Here is a 17155-nt window from a genome sequence, read left to right on the forward strand (position 1 = left end):
GTTAGATAGAGTGGGCTGAGCTTCTTTTAGTGTTGTTGGGCTGGGTTACTCTTATTTGGTTGGAGTAGGGTAAAGGGTGTTAATTTTCCAATTTTCCCAAAAGCCTAAATTGTTAGGAAATAGACCCAACAATGTATATCAAGCTATCTAACACCCTCCCTCACGTGCCCGTCTTGCACGTGGAGAGACAAATAGAGAACCAAACAGAAGGAGAAGCAAACAACCAATAGAGAGGAAGAAATGGAACGGGGACATAATACCAAATGCTAACGGAGAGACTTGAACCTAAGACCTATCTTAACTAGAGCTTTGGTATCATGTTAAGTTGCCAATTTTCCCAAAAGCCTAAGCTGTTAGGAAATGGACTCAACAATGTATATCAAGCTATCTAACAAAGGGTGGCTTGGGTTTGCTGATTTGGTTGGAATTCTGTAGTGTATTTTAGGTTTGGGTTGGGGTATGGACCAAAATACTGGGTTTGGGTTTACAGTTACACAAAATGGGTTGGGTCAAAGTACCTGAAAACAAACCTTTATCTCTTCGGCGTTACAACAATAATTATAACTCCATTACCCTCATTAATGTCTTATTTATTTATTCTTTGTTAGTTCGTTTAACTGTGTGATTGTTCATTCAAAACATATTGTTTCATAGCATGTATTGCTGCTAGGGCTGGGCCTGTTTACTTGATAGATCTACATTATTTATAGTCTTGGGTCATACTTTGTTATTATGGGCTTGTCTGCTTAATCAGTATGATGCTTTTCTGTGTTCTACTTGGGCACAAATTGTGGCAATGGTTACCTTTCTTTTGGTAAATTTCTTTTTGATCAATGCAGCTGATTCTGAAAATGAATCTACCGAATCTGATGATGAGTTTCAGATCTGTGAAATTTGCAATTCCGAAGAGGTATTTGTTTTCTCTTCCCTCTATATTTCTCTTTTCATTGACATTATTAAATGGTTTGAGTGCCTATCTTTCAATGTAGGAAAGAAAAAAATTGCTCCAATGCTCCTGTTGTGGTCAGCGCGTACATCCTGCATGTTTAGTCCCACCTATGGTAGATGCAGTAGCTGGCGATTGGTCTTGTCATTCATGCAAGATAAAAACTGATGAATATATCCAAGCAAATCATGTCTACTTAGCAGAACTGTTGAAGAGGTTTTCATCTCTCTCTCTCTGCATTTACCATTTTCTATTGCTCAAGGTGGTCCTTTACCAGTAGCTGGGACCTTGATGTTAGTATGACAATTCAAGATTGAATCTATCAATCTAAGAAACTTGTTAGGGAGTTGTTAGTGTTGCTAACAATTCAGATTTTATGCAAAGTAGTTATTCTTAATTCACCATTGGAGTAATAGGATATTGAATATATTAGAAGTTAACTGTTTGGCTGTTTAGTTTTCAAAACAACATGAACTTAGTGGCTCCTTTATACATTGTAAAAAATAAGAAGGGCAACCAGGAGAGTTGCTGTCACTTTCATACCATGAAGCATGGATATGGATATGGATACGGAAATAGGACCCAGTGATTTCAAAAAAATGGGAACATGGACACGGCAGGGACACAACAATTTTTTTTAAAAATTATTTATATATATTTGCTATGTAGATTAATATTATGTTACCAAACAATCAAATTTAATAAAAATTAACATTAATTCAATATATATATATAATATAAAAACCACTAAATTTAAGCAAATTAATAGATTATCCATATTTGGACACGTGTGTCCCCGGCATGTCCCTCCCCTGCAAAAAAAATAAAATAAAATTTACAATGGCGTGTCCTTGCCGTGTCCCCTTTAAAAAAATAATAAAATTAAAGGGACATGCCATTTGGCGTGTCCCCGTGTCCAACACTACTACGACACCTATTTTGAAGTGTCCGTGCTTCATACATTTCCATCCACACTAAACTTGTGAAGGTCTCCCGAGGAAGGTGGAAATTAGTTTTTCCATATCAATCTCTTTTTCTCCTTTTGTTAAGGGATATTTTGTGGGGACAGAGGGTGCATGGTATACTTAAAAAAAAGGTTGCATTGTATACATTTCTCTCATTTACATAGCTAGTGGCCCTTCCTCTGCTGCTCACGATGAATGTGTGATGCACAACAGCCACAATTTGCAGATTAGCTGTAGAAATTACTTCTGTCCACCAACTGCACTTTTTCTTATTGTTACATGATATATGTAGATTTAGTAGTGTTGTGCTATAACATTTTGAGAAGGAAAATGCTACATATAATCCTATTTCTTATCTCATTTTTTCACTCCAAGACACAAGTGACTGGGTCTCATATGCATTTATGAATGTGGTCCCCATTATTTTGTGTCTAGGAGTGAGAAAAGGATTATTTTGTGTCTAGGAGTGAGAAAAGGAGATAAGACATGGGATTATGTATAACATTGCTCTTTTGAAAATTTTAGCCAATTATGTAGGTAACTATGTAAATTTCCTCAAGATCCACTTAACCCCAAAGAAATACATTTTAATATTTAATTTAAATGTTTGGAAGTTATAGAGAAATGGCAGTAAAGTAAATTGATAATGGCATAAGGAGCAAAAAAGGCAAGGACAAAGCATTATTGGTAGCTGAAGTGGCTCCAGAAGAGATCCAAAAAAAAAAAAGAATAACAAATGGAAGTGGCTTTTTTCTAAATTTAATTAAATGACTGTATGACCTTTTAGCTAAATGATCATTTCCCTTGTGGTTTATCTTTTCTTATGTGGTGAAATGTATTATTTTTAATTTTCAGCTGTTTGGCATGCAGTGTTGGTGGCATTTTTCCCCCCTCAATCAACATATTGTAGAAATTTTAATATGATTAATATAAACATGATGATAGGTATGAAGGAGCTATGGAGCGCAAATCGAAAATTCTTGAGATAATTCGTAATTTGGATCTTCCGAACAACCCATTGGATGACATTATTGATCAGGTAACTGCAGAAGGATCTGGTTTCTTTCTCTCTCTCTCTCTCCCCCCTGGGCACTAGTGTCCATTTTGTGGTAAAGCTTTCACATTGAATATATATTTCTGCTTAGGCTCTTTCTTATAATGACTTGTAATGTTTGTGCAGCTTGGAGGGCCTGATAAAGTTGCAGAAATTACAGGGAGGCGACGCATGCTCGTTAGGACCTCTGATGGAAAAGGTGTCACTTATCAGGCACGGAACACGTGAGTTTAGGCATTTTTTTTCCACTTAAATAACACTTGATTTATTTTGTGGTGGCTAAATTAAAATTTCTTCTGCTTCTTTAGCAAGGAAGTAACCATGGAAATGGTCAATATGCATGAGAAACAACTCTTCATGGATGATAAAAAGCTGGTCGCTATCATTTCTGAAGCTGGATCTGCTGGCGTTTCTTTGCAAGCAGATAGAAGAGCAGTAAATCAGGTATAATTTGATTGCTTCATTGTATGAATTCATCATGGTATTTAAAGTTGAATGCTTCTGTCCACTAATGATTTAAGCGAAGAGAGAACTCTTAAATACAATATGGTACACAGACTTCTCTTCAAGTTGGCTTGTTTGTTCATTCTTGCCAATTGACTTTTTGTTGTTTTAATGCCAGAGAAGAAGAGTTCATTTAACTTTAGAATTACCTTGGAGTGCAGACCGAGCCATTCAACAATTTGGAAGAACTCATCGGTCAAATCAAGCTTCTGCACCTGAGTATAGGTTGGCTTAGCATTTCTGGTTTTGTCATCTTGTCATTTGTTCTAATTTGATTGCATTTTTTGGATAAGAGCAGTTATCATAATTCAGCTTAATTAAACTCAACAAGATTGTCCCAATTAATTGGGTTTAGCTAGTGCGCTTATCGCCTATATTTCACCTTATCTAAGGCTATATGTGACTATATCCTTGGTTGATTCTTGGATGATCGTGTTCTCTTTCTCTTCTCTGACCACTTGTCGATCTCAGCATCTTCATTACAGTGACATGAATTTTTGGTTTGTTTAACTGTCCAGCACTTCACGAGTTTTATATACATTCCCTTGACTTAGCAAGAATTTTACAATCACACAACATTTGACATGCACACCTCCATTTAAATTCTCTTGCTTAATTTTTAATGCTTTGATGCCTCCTTTTTTGTTGATTTGGTTAATTCTTAGATAATCAAACCCACCCAGCACAAACCCCCCCCCCCCCCCCCCCCCCCCCCCCTTTCTGTGTGTGTGTGTGAACACTTATCCATCTCAGCATCCTCATTTTGGTTTGTTTAACTATTCAACACTTCATATCATAAAATGTTATTGGTCTTACATATATTTCCTTAGAATTAGCAAGAAATTTACAACCACAAACCAATTAGGATGCACTTTTTAGTTTTATTTTATGGCAATGCTTCAGTGTCTCTTTTGTTATTATGCCTGCCTTTGTGCCATGAAATATAGTCATGGGTCCTTGCTTCTTTGGATAAGTACAGATAAAGGAGCTAGTCCAGAATTATAGGTTTATATAAGAACTTGGAATCAAGGTTCTGAAAAGCGGTTGCGGTCGCCGTAACGGTGGCGGTGATGCGGTTGCAGTTGCGGGGTATAAAGGCCATAGTGTAACGGTTGCGGTAACCGAAACCGTAAATTTTTTTTTTTTCACACAATTTGAAAAAATTTTACCAATACGGATATTTTTTTTCTATGATCATATTTATTGGATTAAAAATAAATATTGATAAATTTTTGTAAATTTTTAAGCATGTTCCAATATATGTCATATTTTTAAATCACTATAAACTGAGTTTTTTACATTTTATTTTAATAATTAATGACTTTATATTATACAAAAAATCAATTACTAACTATTATATATAAGATAAACAATGACAAAAGTAAGAGAATAAATAAGAACTTAAATATATATATATATACATATTTTAATCAAGCCAAATGGATAATGACTACACTTATTATTATTATTATTTTTAAACAATATATAGATAGACACACACAAACAAAATGGTTTAGTGATAGCAGCTGAATAGAATAGCATAGGTCTTACTGTTTCAACAAATCGATAACATGTTCTACATCTTCTCTCTTCTCTCTCTCTATCTCTTGCTCCTTCATTTTCTCATTTTATCTTCCCTCTTCTCTCTATCTCTCTTATCTCATTTTCAGCTTTTTTTTGTGTGTTTTTTCGAAAGAAACAATTTGGAACTGTTACGTAACGGTGCGAAATAGGCCGTTACGGCACCGTTACAACCGCTATGGTAGCCGCTATGGCCGACACACCTGTGAATCTCAATCACACTGCAAAAGCGGCCGTAACGGGTGGCGGTAACCGCCAAAATCGTTACGTAACGACGTTACGTAACGGTTGCGGCCGCTTTTTAAAACCTTGCTTGGAATACAGTAACATTAATAGGTAAAGCAATGGAATTAATAGATACTATTAGTATAGCATGTTTGCAAGAAACAAATTGGATAGGTGAGAAAGCAAAGGAAATAGAAAATATTGTGGGTATATAATTTACTGTACCAGAAAAAATGGATGGAGAAATGGTCTAGGAATATTAGTGGCTAAACACTTCAAAGATAAGTAACTGTTATGAGAAAAAAGAGAGAATAATGCTAAGTGAACTTGTGGCGGGATGAAATATAATTGATGTGATTAATGCATATGCACTCCAAGTAAGATTGGTTGAACATGTTAAAGGATAATTGTGGGATCAAACAGATGAATTAATGCATGAGATACCAGGAGAGAAGATAATTAAAGGTAGAGATTGCAATGTTTATGTAGGAAAAGATATGAGAGGATGCATGATGGATATGGTTTCAGTGGTCGAAACAAGGCCAAAGAGGACATTTTAAATTTTGTAATAGCTTTTGATCTTATAGTAACATACACTTCCTTTAAAAAGACAGAGGATCTTCTAAACAAGGGTTATACACGAGGATATCATCAAAATACACCACTATACAATGGCCAGTGAATGGTTTTTTAACACTTGGGTCATTTATGACTTGCATGAATGTGTTTGTGGCATTAGACATGACAAAGGGTATTACCAACAATTCATAAGCCCTTCTCGTTTAAAGACATCTTCCATTCATCTCTAGGATGGATTAGGATTTGGTGATAACCACTGTTTAAGTCTATCTTTGAGAAGGCTTTTGAACCCACCAGCATATTCAACATGTTGTCAAGTCGAGGAATTGGAAAGCAATACTTCACAATAAAATTGTTTATGGCCCTCTACCGTCAATGCACATGAGTGAAGACCATCCCTCTAGGTGTTAGTAACGTTGACACAACACAAGGGCTCATGCTCTCTCCCTCACTTAACCCTTCTCTAACAACTCCTTCAATTAGACGGTGTAGTCCTTTATGTACCTTGGGACTCATTCTTTACACTGCCTTATTTGCTAGAATAGAGCTGGAAATCAAATCAATACAATGTTGAATGTCTCGCATTGGAGGCAATTCTAGTGGAAGCTCTTTAGGAAAGGCATTGGCATATTGCTTCATCAATAGTTCCACAACCTTCGGTATTGGATTTCATGGAATTTCCTCCTCTACCAAGGCATTAATCAGTCTACGCTAATGGAATGGTTATGAATGACCTCTTGGTTGTCCCTCATGGAAATGGATTGAATGACGAAATGAAGACGATAGCTGACCATAGAACTGGGATGGGGCTCTCTTAGGTTGCATGTTGCCAATACTCTCTTTCCATTGTGACTTCTCTTCAGCATCAGTTGGAATGCTGGGAATGGTTACCATTTTCTTCTGTTGTTTTGGCGAAATGAATGGTGTTACTAATTATAAGCTAAGGGTGGCATAAGTTGATACATGGAGATACTATAAAGTTCCATATTTATCATAGATGTAATGGAACAACTCTTTGCTCTCTTTATAAGTTACTCATGTTGGTATATTTTCTCTTTTATGCTTGATAAGTTAATCTTGTTGGTGTCTATTCTCTTGTATTCTTTGCAGGTTACTCTTTACTAATCTTGGAGGTGAACGCCGATTTGCATCCATTGTTGCCAAGAGATTGGAAACTCTTGGAGCGTTAACACAAGGAGACCGTAGGTTAGTTGTATATTGTTTTTGGTGTAAAAAAGCAAGCTCAGTGGTAATACTCATTGTTGTGAAACCATTCCAACATCGATCTTAATGCTGTTTCCAGGGCTGGACCCACTCTGAGTGCTTATAATTATGACAGTGCTTATGGAAAACGGGCCCTAATGGTGATGTATAGAGGAATCATGGAGCAGGTTTTTGATACCTTTTTTTTTTCCCTGATAGTTTTTGTACTTGCCCCGTACTTCGAAGTGACACCCTGGCCTCATTTGTGCATTTGGAAGAAGGGAAGGGGGTTGTGAAATTTGTTGAAATTAATTTTAGGTTTTTCAGGATATGTTGCCAGTTCTACCTCCAGGTTGTTCATACGAGAAACCAGAAACTCTTCAAGATTTTATTGTCAAGGGAAAAGCTGCTCTTGTTTCTGTGGGAGTAGTTAGAGACACAATTCTTGGTAATCTTTATGGAATTACTGTCACATTGAAGTTCAGTAAAATAAAGGCGGTAGTAGTTTTATGTTTATTTCGTTAAAGGTGTTAGTATTAAAACAAAAGGTGTTAATTGTTAATTACACTTTTTGTATAGGGATGTTCCCTTCCTTTGACGTCTTTCTAATGATATTGTTCTTATAAAAAGAAGAAGGTGTTTGTAGTTTCGTTGTTTGATTTATTTATTTATTTATTTTATCTTCTTGACTTTAAAACGAATATTAAAATGTAGTTATCATCTTCCATTCGTCTTACAGTTCCTAATTCAAATATATCTAAAACACCTATTCATTTTTTGTCATCTAAGTGTTTCAGCCATCATTTGATAATGTTTTGAGGATAACTTCGCACTTGACTCAACAAGCCATCTTCCCAAATACTTGAGATTGCCCACATGGATCTATTTTCTCTAGTCCATTTCTTGTAAAGCTACATATAGGGAAATCATGATTTGTCTGAAGAGATTCAACTCACATCCTTTCCTCCTCTTACCATTTTAGCACACTCAACTTGAAATGATTGCATACGACAAAAATATCTCAGTTGACTTCACTTTTTATTCAATAGTGCCCCTTCTAGCTTCTCATGAATACAATTAGTTCTCATTTTTATTTTCTAGCAACATATGGGAAATGCTACTGTTGGAGAGGAGGGATGGAGGAAAATGCTCAGGATCAAATGGATTAGGCGTCTTTGGGCAAGTTTTATGCGGTGAGAGTCAAACATACAATAACAAGGGTTTTTTTGGGTTAATAGTAATTCTCATTGAAATATTGTCTGGTTTAATGCTCATACCAATGTACTTCTCAACACATTTTTTGAATATTCTGCTCTTTATTGGCCTACTCTGTCTCATTCATCATGGACAATATTCTCTTCAATCTTTGTGCCACATCTTGAAGAAATCTTCCACTTCATCCATCTTGCTCTATGACATTGTCCTTACTCTCCACTCATGGGTTATTGATCCAGGATGTTGAAATGTCACTCTTAAGGTGTAAACTGGTCATTGAGTTTCAATGTTCTCTACTATCAATCATTGTGTTGGGCTAGTCCATACGGAGTTCTGCTTTGGCTTTAATTGGGCCCCCCGCTAGTGGACAGTGGGATTGGCCCCCATGGATTAGTCGAGGTGCGGGTAAGCTGGCCCGGACACCCTGAGATATAAAATAAAAAAAGTTTCAATGTTCTCATGTATTTTTAGTTTTGCTCATATTACACTAAATATTCTATCTTTCAGTCTAATTTAGCCTAAACCTATGAAGCATGGACACGGCAAAATAGAAGCCGTGGCAGTGTCGGAAACGGGGACACGCCGGGGACACGTACGGGACACGGCATCTGGCGTGTCCCCTTAATTTAATCTATTTTTTTGCAGGGGACACGCGTGTCCAGAATCTGGACACGCCAGGGACACGGCGAGAAGAGTTAATGAAAGGGAAAACGAGGACAAACTTGGTCGGCGACGATCCAGAGCCCTTCGACTTCGATCGACGATCCAGAGCCCCATTCGACTTCGATCGACGATCCAGAGCCCCATTCGACTTCGATCGACGATCCAGCCCCTTCGACTTCGACGAGCTCTCTCTCGCCTTTGCCTTCGCAGAGCGCTCTCTCTCTCTCTCGCCTTTTCTCTCTTGCTCGCGATCGCGATCGTCTCCCTCTCTCTCGCTTCTGATCGCGATCGTCTCGTTTCTGTCTCCTCTCTCTCGGTTCTCTCCCGTCTGTCCTTTTGTCTTGATTCATATATAACATTATAACTATTATATAATAACTATTATTATTATTATTATATATTCATATATAATATATATGACTAATAACTATTTTTATTTTATTATATATTATATAATAGTTATTATAAATATACTTATAATATGTATTAATAGTATATAACATAAATATACTTATTAGATAATGGATAAAACATATTACAAGATAATATATATTTATACATATTAATAAATAAAAAAATAAACATATGTATGTAAAATAAAATAAAAATAGTTATAATAATAGTTATTATATAATAGTTATAATGTGTAAAATTTGATGTATAGAGAAAGGATTTATCTATAGGGAAAGAGAGAGAGAATCAATTATGTATATATTGATGTATTATTGATTAAATATGTTGTTATGTTTACAATTCCTATATATAGAAGAGAAGAATAGGTAGTAGGTGGAGTAGGTGAAGTGAAGTAGGTGAAGTGGGTGGAGTAGGTGTAGTGGAGTAAGTGAAGTGGGTGAAGTAGGTGATAGGTTTTAACAGCCCCCCGCAAACTCAAGGGGGATAGGAACTAACCAACTTGAGTTTGGAGAGAGTAACAAAACAAGAAAATACATAAAAATAAAAGAGGATAGGAGACACTGTATGGTCGTGTCAGACCGTTGGTGAAGACACTGGATGGTTGTGTCATAACGTTGTAGAGGACACTGGATGGGGGTGTCATAACGGTGTAGAGGACACTGGATGGTGGTGTCATAACGTGGTAGAGGACACTGGATGGTTGTGGCAGACCGTTGTAGCAGATAAAGTCTGGACAGTTGACGAGGTCACACCGGACCGAGGGAGATGCTAACCGGAATCAATGTCGGGACAGTTTATGGGGTCATGTCGGACCGTTGTAAAAGTCGCACCCTCAAAAGGTGTGCCCAATCTGTCAAAAGGCGTGCCATCAAAAGGCGTGCCCAATCCATAAAAAGGTGTGCCGGACATTATGGCGAGGCGCGTGACTACCTTGGCTTGCGCGCCCGTTTTGTCGTCTGTCGGCAAGTGGCGCGCGATGCGCGGATCGGCCCTGGCTATTTAAACCAAGGGTGAGGCGGAGGCTGTGCAAACCAGTCTGAAACCTCTGAACTCTCGGAGAGCTTGTCTCTAAGAGCTGCAAATCTTGAAACACTCTGTAACCAACCCTGTCTGACAGTACCAATCGGTAATCGCTGCTTCTCTGAAACACTTAGCAACCCAAAAACATGGCCTCTTCTTCCCGTGGTCTGCTCACTCTCTTTCCCGACCTCAACGAGTCAACAAGAGAGATAGCTGGTGCGGTGGCTCGTGAACCTCAACCAAACACCTCTGGCTTTGCTCCGTTGAACTTTCCGATGCGGTCGGTGGAGCAAAAAATGGCAGTGCAAATGGATATTGAGGCCAATCAGTATACATTGAAGTCATGTGTGGAGACCATGACGGCGGTCACAAACTTGTCGCACCGGCTTCAGAGTAGGACAAATGAGGTGCAGCAGTTAAACGCCCAACTGACTTTGCTCCAGCGCATGTATAAGGATGCGCGAGCAGAGATATGTGTGCTAAAAGCGGAAAACAAGGATCTGAAGCGGAAGGCCACCGTGATGTTCCGATTTGGAGGTCCACCATATGCTGCAGTGGAGGAGCAGGAGGGAGTGAACGTGCTCGGCGGCGCGGGAAACACAGAGGCAGCACCGGCAAGGGCCGCCCAGGACGGAGGCAAGAAGAAAAGACCGGCGGCAGAGTAGAGAAGAAAAATCCCGCCTGTGGGTGGGTGTTTGTGTGGGTTGCTGTTTGTTTTTTTTTTTTTTTTGTTATGTAAAATTGTGATCGGGGTTGATCCTCGGCATGGAGAAATGACAAGGGTGTGGAATGTTTGTGGTGTGATTTTGGTGTTGTTGTGTTGTAGAATAATAAAAATAAAAGAAAATAATAAAAAAAAATAGATAAAAGACAATATTTGTGGAAGGGTGATTTGAGAAAGATCGGTGTGAGGTTTTTTTTTTTTATTATTATTATTATTATTATTATTAATGTATATTATTATTATTATTATTATTATTATTTTTTTTTTTTTTGTTTAAATATATATATATTCTATATACTCTAGTGGATGAATGATGGGTTGTATGAAAAGATGAGAACAAGTCCATGTGGGTTAGGGAATGGCGATGAGAATGTTTTGTGGGTGGTGGAAAAAGTAAAGTGAAAGAAAAAATAAGAAATAAGAGAAGAAAAGTAAAATGGGGTTGGTGATGTCGAGAGAGAGAAGAGAGAGATGGGTTGGTGCAGTAAATGCAGCTCAAGAAATGCATGTCCAGATCCCTCCCAATGTGTGGGTCTTGGGAGAAAGAGTGTGATCGCAATAAGTCCCGACCAAACAAAAACAAATGTGGGTGTCCTTCCCCGTCTTCCCATAAGCCCTTTTGCAAATGGGTAGAGATGAGCCAATACCCAGAAGCTGAAGAACACCCCTCCTAACAAGCGGCTCCATTCCGGTATGGTGCTATATATCGTTCGGCTGACCGCAACCGCTATTGCGATCAAGTTAGTCATCATGATTACAACTGGGGGTATCATCAGGGACGTGATGACACTAATTGCTTCAACAACAGTAGACGCATCGAGAAGCTCCCGAGGAATAGTAAGAGCACCTGGAGGCCGTCCGTTCTTCACGGCAGGGTGATCAGCAAGGGGACGACCTTGAAATTCCGCAACCGGTATTGAATCAACAAGAAAAGACGAGTTCCCGAACTTCTTGGGAAACAGAGAAATGTTCATTCCTTCATCATCAGAATCTCCCATTCGAAGTGATCGGTTCTCCTCATGAGAAGAAGCAACGGTTGAAGATTTTTTTACGACGAGCAAAGCAACAGCTGCAGCAACCGGGGTGTTCTGTTGATCTTGGAGGGTCAAAACCGTATAAAGCAATCCGGCGAAAGAGACATCCGGTTCCGACATAGACTGGACCTTGAATCCCATCAGTGTTGCAGATATGGTGTTCGACGAAATGTCCCAGAGGGATTTTGGGTTTGCTTCGGCGAGGTGGTGAAGAAGAGTGAAGGTATGTGTAGAAAATTCTAGCGGACTAAGTTGAGGTCCGGCGGACGGCTAAGGTGAGGTTGCCGCCCGCCGGTGAAGCGAAAAATAATAGGTTCTAAACCTGCTCTGATACCATGTAAAATTTGATGAATAGAGAAAGAATTTATCTATAGGGAAAGAGAGAGAGAATCAATTATGTATATATTGATGTATTATTAATTAAATATGTTGTTATGTTTACAATTCCTATATATAGAAGAGAAGAATAGGTAGTAGGTGGAGTAGGTGAAGTGGGTGGAGTAGGTGTAGTGGAGTAGGTGAAGTGGGTGAAGTAGGTGATAGGTTTTAACTAATAGTTATTATAAATATACTTATAATATGTATTAATAGTATATAACATAAATATATAGTATATAACATAAATATACTTATTAGATAATGGATAAAACATATTACAAGATAATATATATTTATACATATTAATAAATAAAAAAATAAACATATGTATGTAAAATAAAATAAAATAATTAATTACAACACATTATTTAAAAATATAATAAATAAAATAATTAATATGTATTAAAATAAAAATATTTATTAAAAAAATTAAAAAATTTGCTGTGTCCCCTGCCGTGTCCGTGTCCCCATTTTTTAGAAATTGCCTTGTCCCGTGTCCGTATGCGTGTCCGTGTCCGTGCTTCATAGGCCTAAACTCCCTAGATTCTGAAGTATTTTCTAACAAACTTATCCTCACTTTGGTTTTGTCAATCAAACTTATGGCATCAATGAACGGTATGTATATCATGAGAAATTCTCTGGAATATGCCTAGTAAGTTCATGAATAGCTAGTGCAATTTGAGGATGACTTCCAGTTTGGTATTATTTGCTGCAGGTAATGGGAAGGACTCTGGAAAGTTTTCTGGCCGTATAGTTGATTCAGACATGCATGATGTTGGACGTTTCCTTAATCGGCTCCTGGGACTGCCACCTGAAATCCAAAATAGGTCTGCAGTTTTCTTGTTCTTGTTCTTGTTCTTGTTCTTGTGCTTGTTCTTGGTTTTATTATTTATTTTTTTCCCTTTCTCTGGTTGAAATTTGATGTGCTTGTTCGATTAGATTAGCTTATAATAATAAAAATGCCACTGAAACACAGGCTCTTCGAGTTATTTGTCAGCATCCTTGAACTTCTCATTCAAAATGCACGTAGTGAAGGCCATTTTGACTCTGGCATTGTTGATATGAAAGCTAACATTATTGAACTACAAGGGACTCCAAAGGTTAAGCTTCTCATGGAGCTCTTATTAGTTCCATTTTAAACATATATATATTAATTTCAATCTTCGTACAGACCGTTCATGTTGATCATATGTCCGGGGCGTCCACTGTGCTATTTACTTTCACAATGGATCGTGGGATCACATGGGAGGTATACTCTATATTCCCCCTCAAACAAAAAATAACAAGACAAAAGTGGATAAGTTGTCTTTTTCATTTTTCATTTTTGATAACCAGACAAAATTTGTGACTTAATATTTATGTGCAGTATGCATCTACCTTGCTTGATGAGAAGCAAAAGGATGGGCTTGGTTCACCTAATGATGGATTTTATGAATCTAAGAGGGAATGGCTAGGAAGGCGACACTTTCTTTTGGCATTTGAAGGGTATAAAAGTTGAATCTTGTAGCAAGCTTTTTTCCCGAAATTATTATTTAAATCTTGCAAGCAAAGCGCTATCTAATCATCAACTTAACGAAGAAAGTTATGCCAACTATTTTGTACCTTGCTTATGTTATGACTTTTCTTTTTTTGTTTTCTGGTTGCAAATGTTATGACTTCACCTTGCACTATTTACTGAATTTCAAATTATTTTGTTTCATACATATTAATGTATCCACACCTTATTCGAATACTTTGTAGTAAATATACAATTAAAATCAACAGAAGTAGTGAGGTGTAAATCTTTGGGATTGTTGGAGGGAGCATGAATTAATCTTTTTTGAGCTTCTTCTGATGATGGCGGTTGATTTAAATAAAATGCAATCTAAGCTCAGGAATCGAGAGAGAGAGAGAGAGAGAGAGAGAGAGAGAGAGAGAGAGAGAGAGAGAGAGAGAGAGAGAGAGAGAGAGACCCTCCCTAGAGCTAAAAAGCCTGACCAATTAGAGCATAATGTCTATATTCTTCAATCAAAAACCTCCTAAAATTGAGATTACATCACCTATTTATAGATCAAGTCCACTAACAACTACAACTAATAGGACACTTAACCCAACTAATGAGACACTGATACGAAGCCTTGAGTAGAACTCACCCTTAAAAACTGCCTTGCAAGGGGAGGGTGCCCAGAAGGCTTATATGCACATGGTCATTATCTATGTTAACCAATTTGGGATTGTAAATACATCACACTGTACAGCTGATGTCTATGGCCCACTCTATTGACACTGATCCAGTGGTAGCCCTTTCCCTTTTGGTGGCTTCACTCAACTATCAGTATTTGATACCTTTTTTAGGTGTTCGATCCCATACTCGACGTGGTGGCTAACTGTAATACCAAATGATATGAACCCTTGGGTAGAATTCACCCTTGAAAACCAACTACCGAGGGGACGATGCCCAAGAAGCTTATATGCACGTGGTCATTGCCTATGTTAACCAATGTGGGATCGTAACAAACACTTAAGAGAAAAAACTAATGACACATACATAAGAGCCATTTTGTTTTTAAAGATGTTTATTCTACTACATCAAGTATATACGAAAAACAAAGGAGAAATTGCTCATATTCCTGGCCACTCTGATTGTGAGAAGGTAATCATATTGAACAAAGAGCCAACCCAATTTCTTTGAAATAGAGGGGTTTACAAGAGCAACCTCTGAAAGATGACTTTGCAACTATCTATTATCTTAAGAAAATCTCAAATCTTCATATCTCCTAGATCACCTAATTTTTCTCTTTATGGCTATGGAGTCCCGAGAGAGTAGGAACAATCGAGATGGTGTTATATAATGAGAAACTGAGTGACCAAAGCATGCATATAGATAGTGAACTAGTCATTTTCTTAGTTGAATTTATTATTTCATAATTTAAATATTTCAGTGTAAAGGTTTACTTTAAAGTATTTGATTACTTGGTTATAGGATCAAGTTGAATTAAACTAAACTGACTGAAAAGTGTGGGTAAATGGGTAGATGGTGAGCACTTCAATGGCTTAAGATTACTAGAGGTGAAGAAGAAGACTAAGGCAACCTTAGATATAGAAAGGGTGGTAGTGAGAGAACTTAACCACTCAAGTAGTAGGGTTTTTGTGTGCAATATAGGCGAGAGCTCTTATCTGGCTGTGTGTTATGATGTGACTATGATTGATTGTGTTGTTGGTGGTTGCATTCATGATACCATTCTATAGACTTCAGTAGTATTGGAGTTCCAGCAACCCATGGACAAGCGGTGAGCTCAACTTAACAGGATGGTGATGTTAGCGATATTGTTGTCCTATGATTCAGGGCCTTAGGAGTTACAGAGGTAGGTATGATATCTCCGAGAGTGTATCATGTATGCAGCATGCATGAGTATAAGGTCAACATCTCCTCTCTCTAAGATTGGTCGAGGTGGAGTTGTCATCGCATGAGAGATAGCCAAGCAACCTTGATGAACCCATGATCTTAGCCTCCAATCCACAATTCTCCAATGATCTCAAGTGGAGATGCCTAGGCGTTGCTCCCAGCCTAGGCAACCAAGTGAACATAGGTGAGCCAAGGGCTCAAATATGCTGCCATTGAGCGAGAGTGATTTATAATAGTCATCCCGTGTGTGCCCTATTGGAATGAGGTATAAAGGACCATGGTGAGCGAGGGCTCTAGGTTAGCCATGGTGCTGCCGAGCAAGCTTGGTTCCGTTGTGCAACCCATGTCGAGCTTTTCATACTTTGACCCGTTTGCCTTGGTGCTCTTGCCAACTAAGGCGCTAGCCGCGATAGTGAGTTGAGTATCCACACTTGGTGGTATGTATGCCCTCTATTAGGTTAGGTGTACAATCTCGATCAATCTTGCGAGGACGTCATGGTGCCTCGAACGTCTACCACGGGGGTATCTTAATTAAAAATTCAAATTCACAATATCAGACACTTTTATTTATCAAAAAATATTAGACACTTTTATTTATCAAAAAATATCAGACACTTAATGTATTAGTTGAATAAATACATTTAAGTGTATGATTAGTTGTACAACATATCACAACCAACTGATGACCTGATGATGTAGAATACATACATTAAGTGTATGATTAGGTGGCCTATTAGTTGTAGCTTAGTTTTAGTCTATAAATAGGTGATGTAATACCATTGTGCTTAGTTTGTGATAAAAGAATATACATTGTGATTGGAATATAGCTTGGTTTCTCTCTCTATCCCTTGGGGGTTTTATTTCTAATTGGGGCATTTGTCTTCTCTCTCTTTACAAATTTTCAAACATAAACATAATCATATTTCCTCCTCTCTTCACAAAGCCAACAAAACCGTATTTAAAATCAAAGATTGTTCCACGAGCACCTCCATTGTGTCATATTTTTCTAAACTGTTCGTTGAGCTTCATTATCATATTCACACACACACGTGCGCACATAGAGACAGAGAGGGAGGGAGGAGTTGATAGTGGTTGGACTTGAGAGTAGGCAAGAGGAAGTGCTGAAATTAGATGGGAGATAATTCTCTGACAATTGGGAGATTCCTCTCTCTGTGGCTAATCAAACTTAGAGAGAGAAGGCAAAGGTTTGGCCAAAGGAGGATGAGGACGTAGAGGTGATGGGGTAGAAATAGTGGTTGTGACTT

At 37.9% G+C, this 17155-nt stretch overlaps 1 protein-coding gene across 2 annotated transcripts in view; it reads left to right on the forward strand.

Annotated features, from left to right (window-relative positions):
* EMB1135 (RING/FYVE/PHD zinc finger superfamily protein) overlaps positions 1 to 17155 on the forward strand; it is a 39800-nt gene that overhangs the window by 18735 nt on the left and 3910 nt on the right. Inside the window, exons 15-27 of one of the 2 annotated variants that reach the window (XM_082880379.1) lie at positions 840 to 910; positions 990 to 1162; positions 2857 to 2950; positions 3092 to 3189; positions 3274 to 3409; positions 3588 to 3694; positions 6965 to 7060; positions 7158 to 7245; positions 7376 to 7505; positions 13221 to 13332; positions 13482 to 13605; positions 13677 to 13754; positions 13872 to 13990. In XM_082880379.1, the coding sequence (XP_082736505.1) occupies positions 840 to 910; positions 990 to 1162; positions 2857 to 2950; positions 3092 to 3189; positions 3274 to 3409; positions 3588 to 3694; positions 6965 to 7060; positions 7158 to 7245; positions 7376 to 7505; positions 13221 to 13332; positions 13482 to 13605; positions 13677 to 13754; positions 13872 to 13990 (1426 nt within the window). The remainder of the gene's footprint in view (positions 1 to 839; positions 911 to 989; positions 1163 to 2856; positions 2951 to 3091; positions 3190 to 3273; positions 3410 to 3587; positions 3695 to 6964; positions 7061 to 7157; positions 7246 to 7375; positions 7506 to 13220; positions 13333 to 13481; positions 13606 to 13676; positions 13755 to 13871; positions 13991 to 17155) is intronic. The other variant, XM_082880380.1, reaches the window with a different exon arrangement.

This window comes from Camellia sinensis, chromosome 7 (genome assembly GCF_055761805.1).
Source record: "Camellia sinensis isolate YWXY chromosome 7, ASM5576180v1, whole genome shotgun sequence".
In the NCBI taxonomy this organism is placed as follows: domain Eukaryota; kingdom Viridiplantae; phylum Streptophyta; class Magnoliopsida; order Ericales; family Theaceae; genus Camellia; species Camellia sinensis.